The 19,220-nt window shown below is 38.7% G+C and overlaps 1 protein-coding gene across 6 annotated transcripts in view; it reads left to right on the top strand.

Annotated features, from left to right (window-relative positions):
- The window catches only part of ITGB6 (integrin subunit beta 6), a 92,745-nt gene that overhangs the window by 48,103 nt on the left and 25,422 nt on the right, over window positions 1-19,220 (top strand). For all 6 annotated transcript variants that reach the window (XR_012421157.1, XM_045367155.3, XM_045367158.3 and 3 more), the window contains 3 exons: window positions 9,463-9,552; window positions 13,352-13,486; window positions 13,700-14,117. Coding sequence is in view for 5 of the 6 variants with exons in the window: in XM_045367155.3 (XP_045223090.2) it covers window positions 9,463-9,552; window positions 13,352-13,486; window positions 13,700-14,117 (643 nt within the window). In the remaining variant the exon portion in view is untranslated. The remainder of the gene's footprint in view (window positions 1-9,462; window positions 9,553-13,351; window positions 13,487-13,699; window positions 14,118-19,220) is intronic.

The raw sequence follows: 19,220 nt of genomic DNA, 5'->3' as shown, positions 1-19,220 counted from the left end.
GGTACATTGTGTCTTTGTTCTCATTGGTTTCAAAGAACATCTTTATTTCTGCCTTCATTTCGTTATGTACCCAGTAGTCATTCAGGAGCAGGTTATTCAGTTTCCATGTAGTTGTGCACTTTTGAGTGAGTTTCTTAATCCTGAGTTGTAATTTTATTGCACTGTAGTCTGAGAGACTGTTCATTGTGATTTCTGTTCTTTCCATTTGCTGAGGAGTGCTTTACTTCCAATTATGCGGTCAATTTTAGAATAAGTGCAATGTGGTGCTGGGAAGAATGTATATTCTCTTGATTTGGGGTGGAGAGTTCTGAAGATATCTATTAGGTCTACTTGTTGCAGAGCTGAGTTCAGGTCCTGGATATCCTTGGTAAGCTTCTGTCTCATTTATCTGTCTAATATTGACAGTGGGGTGTTAAAGTCTCTCATTATTATTATATGGATGTCTAAGTCTCTTTATAGGTCTCTAAGGACTTGTTTTATGAATCTGGGTGCTCCTGTGTTAGGTGCATATATATTTAGGATAGTTAGCTCTTCTTGTTGAATTGATCCCTTTACCATTATGTAATGGCCTTCTTTGTCTTTTTTGATCTTTGTTGGTTTAAAGTCTGTTTTATCAGAGACTAAGATTGCAACCCTTGCCTTTTTTTTGCTTTCCATTTGCTTTGTAGATCTTCCTCCCTCCCTTTATTTTGAGCCTGTATGTGTCTTTGCACATGAGATGGGTCTCCTGAATACAGCACACTGATGGGTCTTGACTCTTTATCCAATTTGCCAGTCTGTGTCTTTTAATGAGAGCATTTAGTCCCTTTACATTTAAGGTTAACATTGTTATGTGTGAATTTGATCCTGTTATTATGATGTTCGCTGGTTATTTTGTCTGTTAATTGATGCAGTTTCTTCATAGTATCGATGTTCTTTACAATTTTGTGTATTTTTGCAGTGGCTGGTACCAGTTGTTTCTTTGCAAATTTAGTGCTTCCTTCAGGAGCTCCTTGTAAGGCAGGCCTTGTGGTGACAAACTCTCTCAGCATTTGCTTGTCTGTAAAAGATTTTATTTCTCCTTCACTTACAAAGCTGAGTTTAGCTGGATATGAAATTCTGGGTTGAAAATTCTCTCCTTTAAAAATGTTGAATATTGGCTCCCACTCTCTTCTGGCTTGTAGAGTTTCTGCTGAGAGATCCGCTGTTAATCTGATGGGCTTCCCTTTGTGGGTAAACCGACCTTTCTCTCTGGTTGCTCTTAACACTTTTTCCTTCATTTCAACTTTGGTGAATCTGACAATTGTGTGTCTTGGGGTTGCTCTTCTCAAGGAGTATCTTTGTAGTGTTCTTTTCATTTCCTGAATTTGAATGTTGGCTCGCCCTGCTATGTTGGGGAAGTTCTCCTGGATAATATCCTAAAGCATGTTTTACAACTTGGTTCCATTCTCCCCCTCACTTTCACGTACACCAATCAAATGTAGATTTGGTCTTTTCACGTGGTCCCATATTTCTTGGAGGCTTTGTTCATTTCTTTTTACTCTTTTTTTCTCTAACCTTGTTTTCTCACTTTATTTTATTAATTTGATCTTCAATCACTGATACCCTTTCTTCCACTTGATCAAATTGGCTTTTAAAGCTTATGCATGCGTCACGAAGTTCTCGTGCCATGGTTTTCAGCTCCATCAAGTCATTTAAGGCCTTCTCTACACTGTTTATTCTGGTTAGCCATTTGTCTAATCTTTTTTCAAGGTTTTTAGCTTCCTTGCGATGGGTTCGAACATCCTCCTTTAGCTCGGAGAAGTTTGTTATTATCAACCTTCTGAAGCCTACTTCTGTCAACTCGTCAAAGTCATTCTCCATCCAGCTTTGTTCCATTGCTGGTGAGGAGCTGTGATCCTTTGGAGGAGAAGAGGCACTCTGATTTTTAGAATTTTCTGCTTTTCTGCTCTGGATTCTCCCCATCTTTGTTGTTTTATCTACCTTTGGTCTCTGATGTTGGTGACCTACAGATAGGGTTTTGGTGTAGATGACCTTTTTGTTGATGTTGATGCTATTCCTTTTGTTTGTTAGCTTTCCTTCTAACAGTCAGGTCCCTCAGCTGCAGGTCTGTTGGAGTTTGCTGGAGTTCCACTCCAGACCCTGTTTGTCTGGATATCACAAGCAGAGGCTGCAGAAGAGCCAATATTGAAGAACAGCAAATATTGCTGCCTGATCCTTCTTCTGGAAGCTTTGTTCCAGAGGGGCTGCCGCCTATGTAAGGTGTCTGTCAGCTCCTACTGGGAGGTGTCTCCCAATTAGGCTACACGGGGAACAGGGACCCACTTGAGAAGGCAGTCTGTCCATTCTCAGAGCTCAAACACAGTGCTGGGAGAACAACTGCTCTCTTCAGAGCTATGAGACAGGGATGTTTAAGTCTGCAGAAGTTTGCTGCCTTTTATTCAGCTATGCCCTGCCCACAGATGTGGAGTCTAGAGGCAGTAGGCCTTGCTGAGCTACGGTGGTCTCCACCCTGTTTGAGCTTCCTGGCCGCTTTGTTTACCTACTCAAGCCTCAGCAATGGCAGACACCCCTCCCCCAGCCAGGCTGCCATCTCCCTGATCGATCTCAGACTGCTGCACTAGCAGTGAGCAAGGCTCTGTGGGTGTGGAAGCCACTTAGCCAGGTATGGGAGAGAATCACCTTGTCTGCCAGTTGCTAAGGCCTTGGGAAAAGCACAGTATTTGTGCGGGAATGTCCCGTTTTTTCAGGTAGTCTGTCATGGCTTCCCTTGGCTAGGAAAGGGAAATCCCCCGACCCTTTGCACTTCGTGGGTGAGGTGATGCCCTGCCCTGCTTCAGTTTGCCCTCTGTGGGCTGCACCCACTGTCCAGCCAATTCCACTGAGATGAGCTAGGTACCTCAGTTGAAAATGCAGAAATAACCCATCTTCTGTGTTGATCACGCTGGGAGCTGCAGACTGGAGCTGTTCCTATTCAGCCATCTTGGAAGTTTTCAACTCTTTTTGGTAAATTCCAAAGAGTCTGATCACTGGATCATATGGTAAGTGTTTGTTTTGTTCTGCAAGAAACTACTACACTGTCTTTTGTAGTGGCTGAATCATTTTACATTCTCACAAGCAATGAATGAGAATTCCTGTTGCTCCATATCCTAGTCAGCATTTGTTGTTGTCAGTGTTCTGGATTTGGGCCATTCTAATACATGCATAATGGTATTTCATTGTTGTTTATTTTGCATTTCCCTGCTGACATTTAATGTGGAGCATCTTTTTATATGCCTATTTGCCATCTCTGTATCTTCTTTGGTAATATGTCTGTTAAGGTCTTTGGCTCATTTTTTAATTGAAATGTTTGTTTTCTTGTTGAGTTTTAAGAGTTCTTTGTATATTTTGGTAATACTCCTGTAGTAGATGTGTATTTTGCAAATATTTTCTTCCAGTCCCTGACTTGTTTTCTTGTTCTCTTGACATCATCTTTCACAGAGTAGAAGTTTTTTATTTTAAGTCCAGCTTATCAATTTTTCTTTCATGGATTGTGCCTTTGGTGTTATATCTAAAAAGTCATCAATAAACTCAAGGTCATCTAGATATTTCTACCATTATCTTTTTGGAGTTTTATTGTTTTGAATTTTACATTTAGGTGTGTGGTCATTTTAAGCTAATGTTTGCAAAGGGCGTAATAATGTGTCTAGATTTTTTTTTCATGTGGATGTCCAGTTGTTCAAGCACCATTTGTTGAAAAGACTATCCTTGTTCCATTGTGTTGCCTTTGCTCCTTTGTCAAGGATCAATTGACCATATTTATGTGAGTCTATTTCTGGGCTCTCTATTCTGTTACATTTGTCTGACTATTCTTTTGTCAATACCATACTCTTTGGATTGCTGCAGCTTTATAGTAAGTCTTGAAGTCAGATAGTGTCAGTCTTCCAACTTTGTTCATCTTCAGTGTTGAGTTGGCTATTCTGGATCTTTTGCCTCTCCATATAAACTTTAGAATCAGTTTGTTAATACCCACAAAATAATTTGATGGCATTTTTATTGGCATTGCATTGAATCTATAATGTGTATCTATAAATGAAATTATTAATTTTAAGTCTTATTTATGAATCTTTTCCTTTATGGGTAGTGCTTTTTCTATCCTACTTAAGATATTCTTGTTAATCATAAGGCCATGAAGATAACTCCCCTGACTTCTACAGTGATAAAAGTCAAAATAGTGGTTGTGCTTTTGTGGGGAAGAGTAATGACTGGAAGGCAATACAAGGGAAGATACCAGGGGGCTGGTTGTATTCTATTTCTCTTTCTTTCTTTCTCTCTCTCTTTCTTTCTCTCTCTCTTTCTTTCTTTCTTTCTGTCTCTCTCTCTCTCTCCCCCTCCCTCCCTCCTTCCCTCCCTCCCTCCCTTCCTTCCTTCCTCCCTCCTTTTCTTTCCTTTCTTTCTTTTTTTTTTTTTTTTCTGAGGCAAGGTCTCACTCTGTCACCCAGGCTGGAATGCAGTGGCTACAGCCTCAACCTCCCAGACTCAAGCAATCTTCCCACCTCAGCCTTCCAGTAGCTGGGACTGCAGGTGCACACCAATATGCCAGGCTAATTTTTGTATTTTTTGTAGAGATGGGGTCTCACTATGTTACCTGGCTGGTCTCGAACTCCTGGGCTTGAGTGATATACCCACCTCAGCCTCCCAAAGTGTTGGGATTATAGGCATGAGCCACTGAGCCCGGCTTATATTCTATTTCTTGATTTTTCTGGGTGATGGTATTTGCTTGTTTACTCTTTAAATATTTCTTGAACTATATACTTATTACTGGCACAATCTGTATGTTATGCTGCCATTAAAGTTTATAAGAAAGAAAGAGAGAGAGAGAAACAGGGGAAGAGAGAGAGACAGAAAGAGAGAGAGAATGCACCGCAAGGAGCTGCTAACTAAAGAGATAAAAAGTAATGAAAAAAAAACTTAGAAAGATTAGAAGAGAAATTTGTGAGCAGAGTATATAACATCAAATATTCTCAGTCTATGCAAGCCAATCTTTTAGTAAATGTATTTCAGTAGAATACATATAGTAAGTGTATTTACAGATTAGAAACACTGATGTTGGTTAATAATATAATATTGAAAACAAACAGTGCTGTGAGCATAAAATAAAGTAATATTAGTGACACATTAGTGAGGCTTCATAAAGAGAGTTAAGCAAGCAGAATCTAAAGGGAAGCAGCCGGCTGCTCTGAGCATTTGGTTTTACAAATTCTTTATTAAAATGTGATAGATTTGATCATTAAACATCGTATATGTGCATCAAAATATCATACTGTACCCCATAAATGTGAACAGTTTATTATGCATCCATTAAAATAATAATAAAAGCAAGAAAAAAATTGCTGCTAGCTGATATGTGACCACTTGACTTGTGACTTCTCACCCTCAAATGAGGGGCATGTGTCACATGGTCTCTATCAAATGAGGGCTACTGAGCTCTGAGGTGGGAGGGGTCTCTGAGACTACAGTAGAAATGTCATAAGATTAGGCTATAAGGGCCCAGTAGAGTCACTGTCCAAAGCAGAAACCAAATCAACGTACCCAGCAAGGATACAGTTAATACGAAACATTGACCCAGCAGACATCCAGGTTCTGAAGAGCTAACCACACAGCAGGTGTAGTTGGAGCAGGAACAGGGGTAACATCAGGAGCTTCCTTTTCTGCAGGACAGAAAGCCAGAATATCACCAAAGCCAGAGAGGCTCTGTAAGGTCCTCAACACGAGTCTTGTTGAAGAGAAGGCCAACCAACAGCCTGTCCACAGTTAACCAGGCAGCAGGTGTGTGACTGCATGTTCCTCTGCCCTGAGCCAAGCAGGAGTGCACACCTGACAGCTGGTTCTGGCAGCCAGACACTGAGAGGCACCAAACCGGGAGTCCCTCTCTGAGAGGAGCCCAGGATGTGCAGGTGGGAATGCAGGTGATTTCCTCTGTATCACACCTGCCTGCTAAATAGCTCTCTGTTGGTTTGTTATCCTTTCTCTTCCACAAAGAGGAGATTTCCAGGGAACAAACGCAGACTGTTAGATACACACATAATCTTTTTGGAGATGGGGGCCGAGTGAAGAGATAAATAGAGCTTGAAGAAGGAAGTTAAGAAAACTAAGGTAATCAGAAAGAATGAGTGAGAAAAGCAACCTCAGGAACTTCTGGGTGGTATGGTAGGGAGGACGAGGAAAATCCATAATTAGGATAATCTGCAGATAGATAATAGAGAATTCAGGCCCAAGCATCAGAGCTTGCAATTCTAATCAGCTCATGCAACATCATGTTTGCAGTGTTCACCATTTCTAATATCCAAGCATCATCTTTTAGAGTCACAAATACTATAATTCATCACATCCAGGCATGCAAAATCATCCTTTTTCTAACATTAAACATGTTTAATTACAACAATTTATAATAGTGCGTTAAGACTTTAATGAAAGGAAGGCATTTGATACATGATATTTACAGTAATCATAATACTACAATATTTAAAGTATGAATTTTGACAGTGTTAGAGCAGGAAGCCAAATTGTCCATATTTTTAGTTAATTGTTTGAAATGCTTTTGAGGGGACTCAGCATCCAGAAATTAATAGTTTTCCTCTGTGCAACTGTCAGTGTCACCACTGGTTACTGCTACTGGCTGCCAACCCTTTTATATTATCACTGTAGTGGCAGTCAGCGATTAATGCTAACCACTTGTCCTAATAGCCAAATGCCAAATGTCATACCACATGCAGGATTATAATTATGCTTTAGGAAGTGGATGGGTTTGGCTTTGTTAGCCAAGAATTAACCACAAATTTGGAGGCCACTGGAACTAGTGCAGAATGTATCTGTGACACCTCAGTGTTGGGGTTCTTAGGATGTTTTTCAAGGATAGCAGTTTTGTAGAAAGCTAAGAGCCTTGAAATCCTTTTCCTAAGGGACCTAAATGTTTCTTTGTCAAGCTCGAAAGGTTCCCTCTGCCATCTCTTCTGGGATCAGTCAAATTTACACACATTCCAGCTTCACTTAAGTGGAATTCAAGTTCCTGTATAGGTATTCGCCGTTAACCACATGTAACATGCTTCACAGCCCTTTGTGACATGTGTTTATTTGAAAAGGTAAGTCCGTAAACCAGTGCCTTCCTTGTATTTTACAAGTTTTCCCTGACTCAGGGAAACAAAAGGGGGTCCTCCATCATCAGGCAGCAATGTGGGACACAGAGTAAGGTAAGGAATGTTACCTGGATTACTGCCCACAGCCTCCTCAATAATAAAACAGTGTCAAGGCAGAGCAGCATCTCACACTGTTAAGAGTTCGGATTTTGCCAGGCTCAGTGGCTCACATCTGTAATCCCAATGCTTTGGAAGGTGGAGGTGAGAGCATTGCTTGAGCCTACGAGTTCAAGGCTACAGTGAGCTATTATCAGGCCACTCACTGCACTCCAGCCTGGGCAACAGAGTGAGACCCTGTCTCTAAAAATAAAAATTAACAACAACAAAAAAAGAATTTAGATTTCTACTGACTTCAAACTTCAACACAATCATGACCACTGAAATAAGAGGAACATTACAAATCCTCAAATCAAAACCAAAGCCCATTTTTCCAAATAGGTGTGGAAAGTGTGGACTCACCCAAGGATCCACTTATATCAAGTGCCCAGGACACCCTGCATGCTTTCTGTGTTCTAATGTTGCCCTCGCTTCATTTGTTCCTCTGCTTGGTTCGTTTTGTCCTAATTTATTTTCTTGGTATCACTATTATAGTTAATGATAGTTATCCATTCTAATTTAGTTTTTTTGCATTTTCTAAAACACTTAAATCTTCTTTAAATAAGATAGAATATCATTATGTTTGAACTATATGAGATACCCTAAATCCTTCATTCAAAGCTTACTTACTTTTTTTCTACGTACAATTTTAATAAATTCAGTCATCCAATTTCATAGCACACAGCAACTCAGAAGACCACAGCTGACAGAAGGAGTGGTTGTTGACATAGTACAGTATAGCAAACCTACTCAGCAGATGTTGAATGCAACAGTAAATAGATAAATGAGTAAATTAGTAGGTGAGTAAGACCTTAGAGCTCACCAAGGAGAAGGTAGAAATCATTTAAAAACACATATAAGAAGCAACAACATAACAGTCAGGGTCCACTTGATATGGGTGTGACCTCTCTGGAGGTTTCAAAAGCCTTTGATGATTATAGAGCCATAGTTTATTTAATTTATTATGACTGTTTTTTTGAGACGGGGTCTCACTTTGTCACCCAGGTTGGCGTGCAGTGGCACCATATCAGCTCACTGCAGCCTCAACCTCCTGGGCTTAAGTGATCCTCCTGCCTCAGCCTCCAAGTAGCTGGGACCACAGGAGTGACACCACACCCAGCTAATTTTTGTATTTTTAGTAGAGATGGTGTTTCACCATGTTGGCCAGGCTGGCCTCGAACTCCTCAGCCCAAGTGATCTGCCTGCCTTGACCTCCCAAAGTGCTGGGATTACAGACGTGAGGCAGCATGCCTGGTGAAACTATAGTTAATATTGATAAGTAATAACTCCATTCCTTCAAGAAAAAAGTCAGAGTATTTTGAGGAATCTTTGTTTAAGAAGACAGGTATGTGTATCACACACCTTAGAAAACTTTTCATTTGAAAACAACAAAATTTAAAACATAAAACTCCAGGGTGGGAAAATTTCCAGCTGTCTGGAAAATTCCCTTCTTTGCCGTGCCTCATTCCACGCCCATGCCCAATGCCTGGAGTGATGATGAACTCATATTGCTAGTTCTCAGGTGGGAATGATGCCTCAGGAAAAAACACTGTGGGTAAATAATGCTTTCTGCACTAGTTTCCGACTCACTCCATGGTGATGTGGTGGGAGCAATTCCAACCAACCCCAGCACGGTGCTAGCATCCTGAAAGGGAGCACGTTACCAGAGGAAGAGAGAGCTCAGTGCAAGCATCCAATAATTCACTCTTTCTCCACCAAGCGGTTACTCCTTAAGACCTCTTAACTGAATGACTTACAGAGCGACCTGATTCCCCTCATTGCCTGTGTGCACCAAACCTTGGTTTCTGCAACTTTACAAAAAGATAAGTTCCTGGTTGTGTGCTGAGAACGTTTTGGACAAAGGATGCTTCACGAATGGAAGACGTTATATAAATGTTACTATTATTTGAGACTTGACTCCTCTGGAGACAAAAATCACAGCCCTAGACCATGGCAATCACAGCCCTCGACCATGGCAACCACAGACCCTAGATTTCCCCAGTGCTGACTCCGTCCAGTCTATTTTCCACTTGAGCACAGGAAGCAGCACAAAGTAAAGGCTACGGTTTCAGGAGAAAAGCAGGTTTGTTATCACGAACCTGTTTTCCCCGGCCAGTTAAATAGAGGCAATCATAGCCAGCAGGCTCAAACCCACACTTTTCTCAATTACCGGAGGGAAACAAAGATTGACTTACTCTTTTTCTGTTTACAGAATTACGCAAAACTTATTCCTGGAGCTACAGTAGGGCTACTTCAGAAGGACTCCGGAAACATTCTCCAGCTGATCATCTCAGCTTATGAAGTAGGATATTTTACAGCTGGCATCTTTTTTGCATTTCTTTGGTATTCAAAAACTAAGATGTGATTTAGGCAGTTAAATGTTAGTTACTTGTTGGTAGAGAGAATGCTTATCCAAAAAATGTCTCTGCATGAATGCAATCAAAATATAAATTTTGTTCATTTTGCTTGCTGATCTTCTTCCTGGGAGGTGGAGCTGAAGATAGAAAAATCATAAAACTGATCATAAAGTTGAGGTTGTTTTTATAATAATAAGCAACAGCAACATTGTTGCCAGCAAAATTTTAAAGCCTCCATGAGTCATACAATTAAGCTCTCCTCTGTCTGAAAAAAATGAAGTTTAAATTGCCAGTGAGTGACAGAGTTATGTAGAGAGCTAACTCCACAAGCTTGACGATACTAGGTCATAACTCAAGCAAAAATACAAGTGCTGGCTGTGCACCAAAACACCGGTACACAAGGAATGCCACTTTTTAGTCTCTATACTTCTGGGAACTAGGGACATTTTCCACTGGTTTATGAGTAGGTGTGTAAACTTTTGCTTTGACTTTGGGAATTAGTACCTGAGGACAGAATTTCTCCCTTAAAATTAGAACATATACCTACGGTGTTGTTATGTTCTCATTCTTTGTCTCCATTTCATAACTCCGTTAGTCAACAATGGATGGCCGGTTGTCAATTATTTTTAATTTTGGTTCCTAAATATCATCCCTCCCTTTGTTTGCCTCTATTGACAAAGAAATACACATGCAGAGAAAGAAAGAAGAAGCCCTAAATTAGGATAGGAATGAAAAAAGGGAAAATTTTTAGTAAGGAGTAAAGCTCCAGTATTTACTGTAAACAGCAACTGTGTAAGAACAAGTGAATAACAATTCTCCTGATTTTTGATGTTTTAAAATTACAAAAAAAAAAAGGCCCATATGTAATATACGCCAACATTTAGCGTGTACTGAACCAGCATTCCTTAAATAAAATGACATATCAGAATCAACATGGAAAGTTTTTAAAAATAGGCCTATCCAGATTCCTCTCACAGACATCTTTGAAGGACTTTAGGGGAAATGAGAGCTATATATTTTGGAAAGAAAAAAAAAGTTTCCAATAATTTTGACATTGGCCCACCAATTTTGAAACTACCCCGAAGGAAGAAAAGCAAGATATTCCTTCTCAAGTATTTCATTTCTTCAGAAAATAAAAATACAGATGTGTCCATTAAAATTATAGGATGATGGTTTGGTTTGGTTTGTTTTACTGATAGCCTCAGAAATTTCAGTTTTCTTAGGTCACATCAAATTAATCACCACGTTAGCTCATGCTTGAAATTCTCCCAGGCAGGAATGCTCATCCACAAAATGCTATAAAAACCTTCCTCCCTCTCATGCAGTAATTAAAGTTTTAATTTGTAGAATCAAATAAAATCACACAGCAATCCTTCACTGTATCAGAATGCACTCCATTTTTTCGAACCCAATACTCTCAACAGTGTTGGCCACTAACATCTTCAGAGAAACTAAGGAGACTAGAAAACACTGAATTGTCAAAAATATTTCCCCCTCCAGTGAGAGCAGCCCCCATGCCTCTGCTTGCTCTGCCAGAGGTTACGGCTCACTTTATGATCTCAAATACTTACGTAACTTACAGGATAGTTGAAATCAAGGCATTAAACATTTGAATTAAGTCTTCTGTCCTTGTTTTACTATCTCAGAAATACTAAGACGTGTCTATTATTCTTAAATGAAACCATCTTGCACTGGAGTTATTATTGGAACTTTATGATTCACAAGGCAAAGTCTGTAATGGATCCTGGCACTAGTTCAAATTATTTTTCTACTGTTATTTTTAAATGTATACTAAAAAGAATTTAAAAATATGAGGACCTATAGGCTGAATTTCTTTCTAGTCTATAAAAAGAGAGAGAAGGAAAGAGAATACTTTGAAAGAAAACGTAAAATGCTTCTGACGGACCTCTAGTAGGGCAGAGGTAGACAATTTGTGTTTATAACTTTGTGGCTACAAACTTCAGCTCAGTATTTTACAGTGCCATATTGATATTTTTAAAAAGCTTAAATACCAATGTGTACTTATCTGATCATCATTCACTAATGTCCTTTCTTCCCTAATCGTATAATAAAGGCTACCAAAATATCAGCAATCCCAAGGATAAGTTCCTCTGCTGGTGTTTAAATCCCAGGAGGGAATTGACTTGGTTTCTTTTGTTTTTCCTGGTTCATAAGAGATGCTCAAAAAATGAATGAATGAAACGATGAAAACTACAAATAAGCATTTATGTCCTTTCTTTGGGAAATTCAGACTAAAATATTCCTGGTCAAATTTGCAATATGCTGTTAAATTACAGTAATGCTGAAATTTCCTTTACTTAGATCAGATCATGTCATCCACTAGTCCTTATAATTGCTGTCACAGTCTTTTAGCTCATATCCCTTAACTTTTATTTAGCTCCCGACTTTATCTCCAACATTGCTTCTATTTTAGTCTTATTATTTCGGCATAAGCAGATTTTGGAGGAAGGCAGGGTCATTTTACTATACATTTGGCGAAATTACACATAAAGTATCAAAGCATCTCATTTCTCCATAAATATATACACCTATTACATACCCACACAAATTTAAAATAAAACAAATTTTTAAAAATTACACTTAAGGGAAATTTGAAGCTGAATATGCTTTTTAAATGCCAACAAGAAAATGGATATGTGGACTTAAAACTTTTGGATTAACTGAAGCATAAATTTATTTATAGTATTTTAAAATTGGTTTTATTCTGTTTTTTTTATTTTTCATAATTTGGTTTGCTTCACCTACAATACAGACTTTTGTTTTATAAGTGAACAAAGAATAAAGAAAGTAAGATAATAAACTTCTTGAGGGCAGAAGGCTTTCTTACACTATTCCCCAGACCTAACTCTACACTAAATGTGCAATAGGTACTAAATACATTCCAATATTGATTTTAAGGCACACTTTCCCCCCACATTTTAACATCTCTAAAATTGAGCTCCATCTTACAACGGATGGTGAGTTACAATCACCATTGTGGTGCCAGGCAGCAGTCATGATGTAGTTTTCATGGACAATTGTGATTGTACTCACTTCAATTAGTTAAAGGCATTGTTGCTACTTAAGTATTAAGTTTAATTGCTGTTTTAACATATCTTTAAAAGTGTGTACTATGATTCGATATTGAAATGAAAAGTTTATTATGTATGCAGAAATGTACCAAAACAGAGCAGCAGGGTGTAAATTTGATATCAATGAGTCAAATATTCATTGGTGGAGGAATGACTTCAATTCTGGATTCTTTGCAAAGCAACAAACAGCTGGTTTACGGGAGCTAAGAAATCATGATACACATAAAGGAAGCTGTTGTTAAATTTTGTTACTGAGATATAAGCAAAAGAATTGCCTTTTATATGCCAATCTGCGCAACTAAGGGCAGGAGAATTTGCCAAATCCTTCAGAATGGATAAAATAATTTTCAAAGCAATGGTAGATGGATAGGACTGATTCATATGTTGTGCAGAACCATCTTGAGGTATTTTGTCATAGTTTAATGTCATAAGATAATGGTGTATCTTATAATTGTTGGCACCTTAGATTTGATAATATATAAAATGTATGTGATTGCTCACTTTCTTGCTTTTGATTGGTAATATACTGAATTTCTTTTGACACCCAATTTAGTTTTATTCATTTGTAGTTCAATGAACATGATTCAGTTTCTTCTTCTGGCTATATTTTTGGGGTTGTGACTTCACTGAACTCTTTATATTGTAACTAAAGGAACTGCGGTCTGAGGTGGAACTGGAAGTATTAGGAGACACTGAAGGACTCAACTTGTCATTTACAGCCATCTGTAACAACGGTACATTCTTCCAACACCAAAAGAAATGCTCTCACATGAAAGTGGGAGACACAGTAAGTAGCTGTCCAATAGATCGTCTGAATAAATACCTGGATGGGTCAGAAGTTAGCTGAGCTCACTGAAGTTGGATTTCTTTCAAGAATTTTCAAAGCAATTTTCAAAGATTTTCTAGTAAATGCTTTTGGCAAAGCTGATTTCCATGAAGCCTTGTTTCACCTCATGCATTTTGGTGGATGGAGGGAGATAATTAGTATTTTCTTTTCCAGGCTTCCTTCAATGTGACTGTGAATATCCCAAACTGTGAGAGAAGAAGCAGGCACATTATCATAAAGCCTGTGGGACTGGGGGACGCCCTGGAATTACTTGTCAGTCCAGAATGCAACTGCGACTGTCAGAAAGAAGTGGAAGTGAACAGCTCCAAGTGTCACCACGGGAACGGCTCCTTCCAGTGTGGGGTGTGTGCCTGCCACCCTGGCCACATGGGGCCTCGCTGTGAGTGTGGCGAGGACATGCTGAGCACAGATTCCTGCAAGGAGGCCCCAGATCATCCCTCCTGCAGTGGAAGGGGTGACTGCTACTGTGGACAGTGTATCTGCCACTTGTCTCCCTATGGAAACATTTATGGGCCTTATTGCCAGTGTGACAATTTTTCCTGCGTGAGACACAAAGGGCTGCTCTGCGGAGGTAGGCTATGTCGAAATTCATCTTACCCTGTGGCTGCTCAAGTATCAGCAAGGGGGTTGGCATCCTCTGCACCTTCCACAGTTTCCTGGGCATAGTAGGTGCTCAGTAAATATTTGCTGATCAGCCTTAGACCACGGGTAACTGAATCTTCTCTTGTAGGTTTTCTGGCTCTAACATTCACTTGGGGTGAGATTTCTGCCAACTGAGCTTATGTCTATTTTGTTTCCCTAAGCGTAGATGAAAGATAAAAGGGCCTTCTCTCTGGCTGTCACCCGGACTCTACACAAGTGCCTATAATAGGAACTCCATTGCCTTCCAGGTTTTTCTGGACCAAGCTGCTGTGTCTGACTGTTACCTTTTAAATGTATATGACTTTGGAAAAGTGAAAACTAGATAGACTGCTAAATGAGCATGCTACCAAGGATAAAGAGCACAAAAATATATTAAATGGGCTTTCAGGGCCTTCACTCATTCCACAAATATTTATTAAACACCTACTATGTGACACATACTAGGTTAGGCACTGGGCATAAGAAAGATGAGTAAGTGCATATGTGAAAAGGCTGCAGGAAGGACAAGGATGGAAAATTACTTGGAATATCTTGAGAAATTTGAGAAAAATTTAAAATAGAAGTATGTATGTTTTAATATCCTATGTAGATGTAAAATCACTATAGTTTAAGGATATATTGCATATGACTATTGTAAAATTCTTTTTTATATATACACATATATATGTGTAATCTATTCAGAAAAGAATTACAAATATGTTAATATACTCTTAAACAATATAAATTTGTCTTATAGATTGAAATATTAACTGAATGCTGAATTTAAGCTTCAGTGTCTCTGTTCTTCACACTCTGTAAGCAGACAGCTATTCAAATCAGAAAGCCATTATCTTTACAGAAAACTAAGCAAGTTATGTTTTTAAAAGACAGTGTTAGGAACATATAAAAAAGACTAATTTGGGGGGGAAAAAGACCTGAAAGAAAGAAGCATCAAAGAATTCCAAGCTTTCTGAAAACCATTTGATACCCTTAGAAGTGTACCTACCTTTCATTTCTTTGCTGCTGCTGTTGCAACCAATAAGTTCTTCTGAGAATATATGCCTTTTTCCCTCCAGAGAGTGAAAAATGTATGGTCTGTTCTGATCGAGACACATTTCTCTCCCTTTTCATCCAAAGGTTGATTTCCTGGTTTAATAGGTATGTTTCCAAACCCACATCAGTCCTCTTTTCACATGATGCAGATGGGGCACAATCTGAAGGTGACAAGAAGCCAGCCAAAGGCCGTCACCACATCACAGAGAGGATATATTGGGCAGAATCCCATACTGCATGTCTAATAGAAATCTTGTAATAAAATACATGTTCAAAACACTTGAAATTACCTTTCAAAAAGCCCTAAGTGTAATCTAACAAAATATAATAGAGATACTAACACGACCTATATTTCACCCTTTAAATCTTGGATCAAAGAGATCTAAGGCAGTATAAAATTCTGAACTGTGTTTAGCAATAGAGCTTTCCTTGATGGTCTTTCACTTTATTTTGTACCATGCATGAGGAACAGAAATAAACTAAAAAAGAGTTGACTTGATCTGTGGATTGTAGCTAGGAAGGTCTGACAACAGTGCCTCTCTTTGAGTCAGATACAGTGATTGCTACAGAAATTCTATTTAGAAAATACGATTTATTTAGCTAGATTCAGAAAACTTCACCAATGCCAATTTCCTTCAGCCATTCCTGTTTCTCAAAAGCTATTTTGGTTTTTAGTAACATCACAAAGGATGTTGCTGTATAATTAGTAACTTTTCTTTCAAAAGGTATAATGAAAGTAAAGGCAGTTATAACAAATGGTTAACAAATGGTTATGGAGTACCTACTATGTGCCTGGCATTGTGCTTAGTGCAGGGACAAAAATTGTGCCTGGCATTGGAATAGACACGCTACTGCTGCTGTAGTTTTATGTGCAACTGAGGATCAAACATGCTACAGCTCACCACTTGTGTGGATCTCCAGTTTATAACTAATATACTCAGCAATGTGCCACTTTTCTGAAGAGCTATTATCGAAATGTTCTTTTTCATACAGCCTCTTTCATCCATCTGTAAGCACTCAAAGATACAGAGCTCCATTGATTTTTTTGCTTGCCCAAATTCCATTAGTCTCCTATATTTTGATTCTAAGAGATGGAAACTAACAGGCAAATGGCATTAGAGAAACACTTGCTGCCATTATGCGCTTACAGTTACTGTCAATGGCATTCCAGAAAGATTCATCCCTCTGAAATACCATGGTAATTTTTTCTTGATCTTTGGTTATCATTTTGTCCCTCCATGAAACCAATAGGAAAGTTTTGTTGTTGTTGTTGTTGTTGCTGTTGTTGTTGTTGTATGAACCAGTACTCTAGATAATTGGTTGTTTGAGGATATCGATTAGCAACTTTGGAAACCAGGTCAGTGGCTCTGGAAGGCCAGCACAGAGGAGGGCTTCTAAATTCTGAAAGGAGCGCCATGTTTTTGCCGTGATGGTTCTTTTCTACTGCTCCAGGAAGGATTTTCTAAATTTCTGCCAAGTACTTCCTACATGCAATGATATACTTGAGCATTCTCAAAGCATTTGGAAATGCATCTTTTCTTTAATAATATTTGTAAATCATATTAATTTTCCAGAATCAACTGTAATATGGAATTTCTTCCTGTTATAAAAGTAAGTTTCCCCTTTTGTTGAGGAAGAAACAAAAAGATATTGTAGTTTAGAAGATCATTTACAGGTAAAAATGAAATGAATGCCTTTGTCCCAAATCATTTAATTATTCTTTGCTTTGAATTAATTATGTCAACTATAAATTGCATAGGTTATGAAATGCAGTTGAAATATATCTTAATATCATGAATCCAGGTAAATTTCAACTCATCTTTCATTAGACAACGCACACAAACACACACTTTAAGATGGTGTGAAAGTGATAGAAATTTAGTATGTTGTTCGACTTACAGTGATGTTATGTCTGGATAAGCCCATTATTTTACATTTTACAATGAGTTTATCCAGACATAATCCTATCACAAGTCCAGAAGCATCTATACATACATGCGTGTATGTGTATATATAGAGAGTATATAGAGAATATATAAAGAGAATATATATGTATATACACATTAGTCATCCACCACATAATGACGATTTTGTCAACAACACAGCACATATACGATCGTTGTCCCATAATTTTATAATACTGTATTTTTACTGTACCTTTTCTATGTCTAGATACACAAATGCTCACCATGGTGTTACAATTGCCCCCAGTATCCAGTACAGTAACATATTGTATAGGTTTATAGCCTAGGAGCAATAGGCTATACCATATAACCTAGGTGTGCAGTAGGTTTACCATCTAAGTTTGTGTAAGTATACTTTATGATGTTTACACAGTGATGAAATCACCTACTGATGCATTTCTCGTTACATATTCCCATTGTTAAAAGACACATGACTGTGTGTGTGTGTGTGTGTATGCGCACATATACATATATACATACATGTATATATACATATATGCACACACATACCTAGAGAAATCAGAATCCAACTTCAAAATCTTTGTGGCTATCATCTTTGTTTGGTGATTTTTGACCAAAGAATTAAGCCCGGGACTCTCCTGCTCCAAGTTCCGTAGAGCCCAGTCATCAAAATAGAAAAGTAAGCCACTTGCTAGACCAAAGTTTACAAGAGAAAGTCCACAATTCTTCCTCCTACAGTGAACTTGGCAGTGTCTCCTACAAGTAGAATCCTGTTTCACTTGTGATTTTTTTCTACATCCACTTTGTTTTCAGTAAAAGTATAGGAATTTTAATACTGATAGATAATTTTGTTTACAAATTCTTCCTACTGGATAGTTTTCAGAAATAATGCCAGTAACTAACACTTGTACAGTGCTTATTTATGGGTCAGGTACCGTTCTAAACACTGTTATATACTGTCTTAGGTAATCCTAAATTTTGCTGGAGGAGCAAAACTTATGAGGCAAAATGCTTAATGCACATTTCTTTTTCTTTCTTTTTTTTTTTTTTTCAAGAAAAGTATCAGTTACGAGAGTTTGCAAATAAATGTTATTTGTTTGGAACATCCAACACCTATGTTAGTGTCTTACGCATGGTAGGCACCCAGAATAATATTATGGAAATAACACACAAGTCCATTATTTTAAACACTTTTAAAATCATTTTTGAAGTATTTCATACATCATTAAGTGGCCATATCCAAAGGGGCTCTTTAGGATTAGATGGGTTACTTGTCTACAGCAAAAGTGTCCAGGTACCTCTCTCTTTAACAGTCTCTGCCCCATGCCTCTGCAACATCACTTCTGTTCCCCCCCTACCTCTTGGTCTCTTCTGTAGGGATCCTTTTTTTCTGATCACATTTTAAGTCCTGAAGCTCTCCAGAGTTTTTCTCACTCTGCCTACTTGCCCTAGATGACCTGATCCATGAAAACTTCAACTACCACCTTTCCCTAATGGATCCCAAACCCCAAACTTCAGGCCCATATATATATTCAACCTCCTACTGGGATGTCCCACAGGCCCCTTGAGCTCCTCAGGGCCAAAATGAACTCATCATCTTCCCCACCCAAAGCTGCTTCTCCTCCTCTGCTTCAATAATTAGGTTCTACTCTGTGCCAGGTATTGGTGATACGGCAGTGACCATGAGCTAACTTCCACTCCAGTTCAGTGAAAAACCACATCATCCATCTATCTGCTCAGTCTAGTCACCTGGGGAGAATTCCATCCCTCTGTCTGTTCCCTCAACCCTCCTCCTGGCACCAATCGCACCCACACCCTGAGCATTCCATGCCCGAATATATATTCTTTCCTCGCTGCTCCCATGGGCACTGCCTTGGTTCATGGTCTCATATCTTCTTGCCTCTACTCCTGATTTTTCTATCTGTAGCTTGACCTGTCTACTGATGCTAAAAAATGTCTAGATAAAACTTTCAGGATGGAAGCTCTTCCTTTAGCCAATAAGGCTTTTCATTGTCTGACTTCTGACTTTTTGTTGTCCTTTCCATTTCCCCACCTGCCACACTCCATATGCACCT

This window comes from Macaca fascicularis, chromosome 12, assembly GCF_037993035.2.
Source record: "Macaca fascicularis isolate 582-1 chromosome 12, T2T-MFA8v1.1".
Taxonomy (NCBI): domain Eukaryota; kingdom Metazoa; phylum Chordata; class Mammalia; order Primates; family Cercopithecidae; genus Macaca; species Macaca fascicularis.
This window is presented reverse-complemented; position numbering and strand designations above follow the sequence as displayed.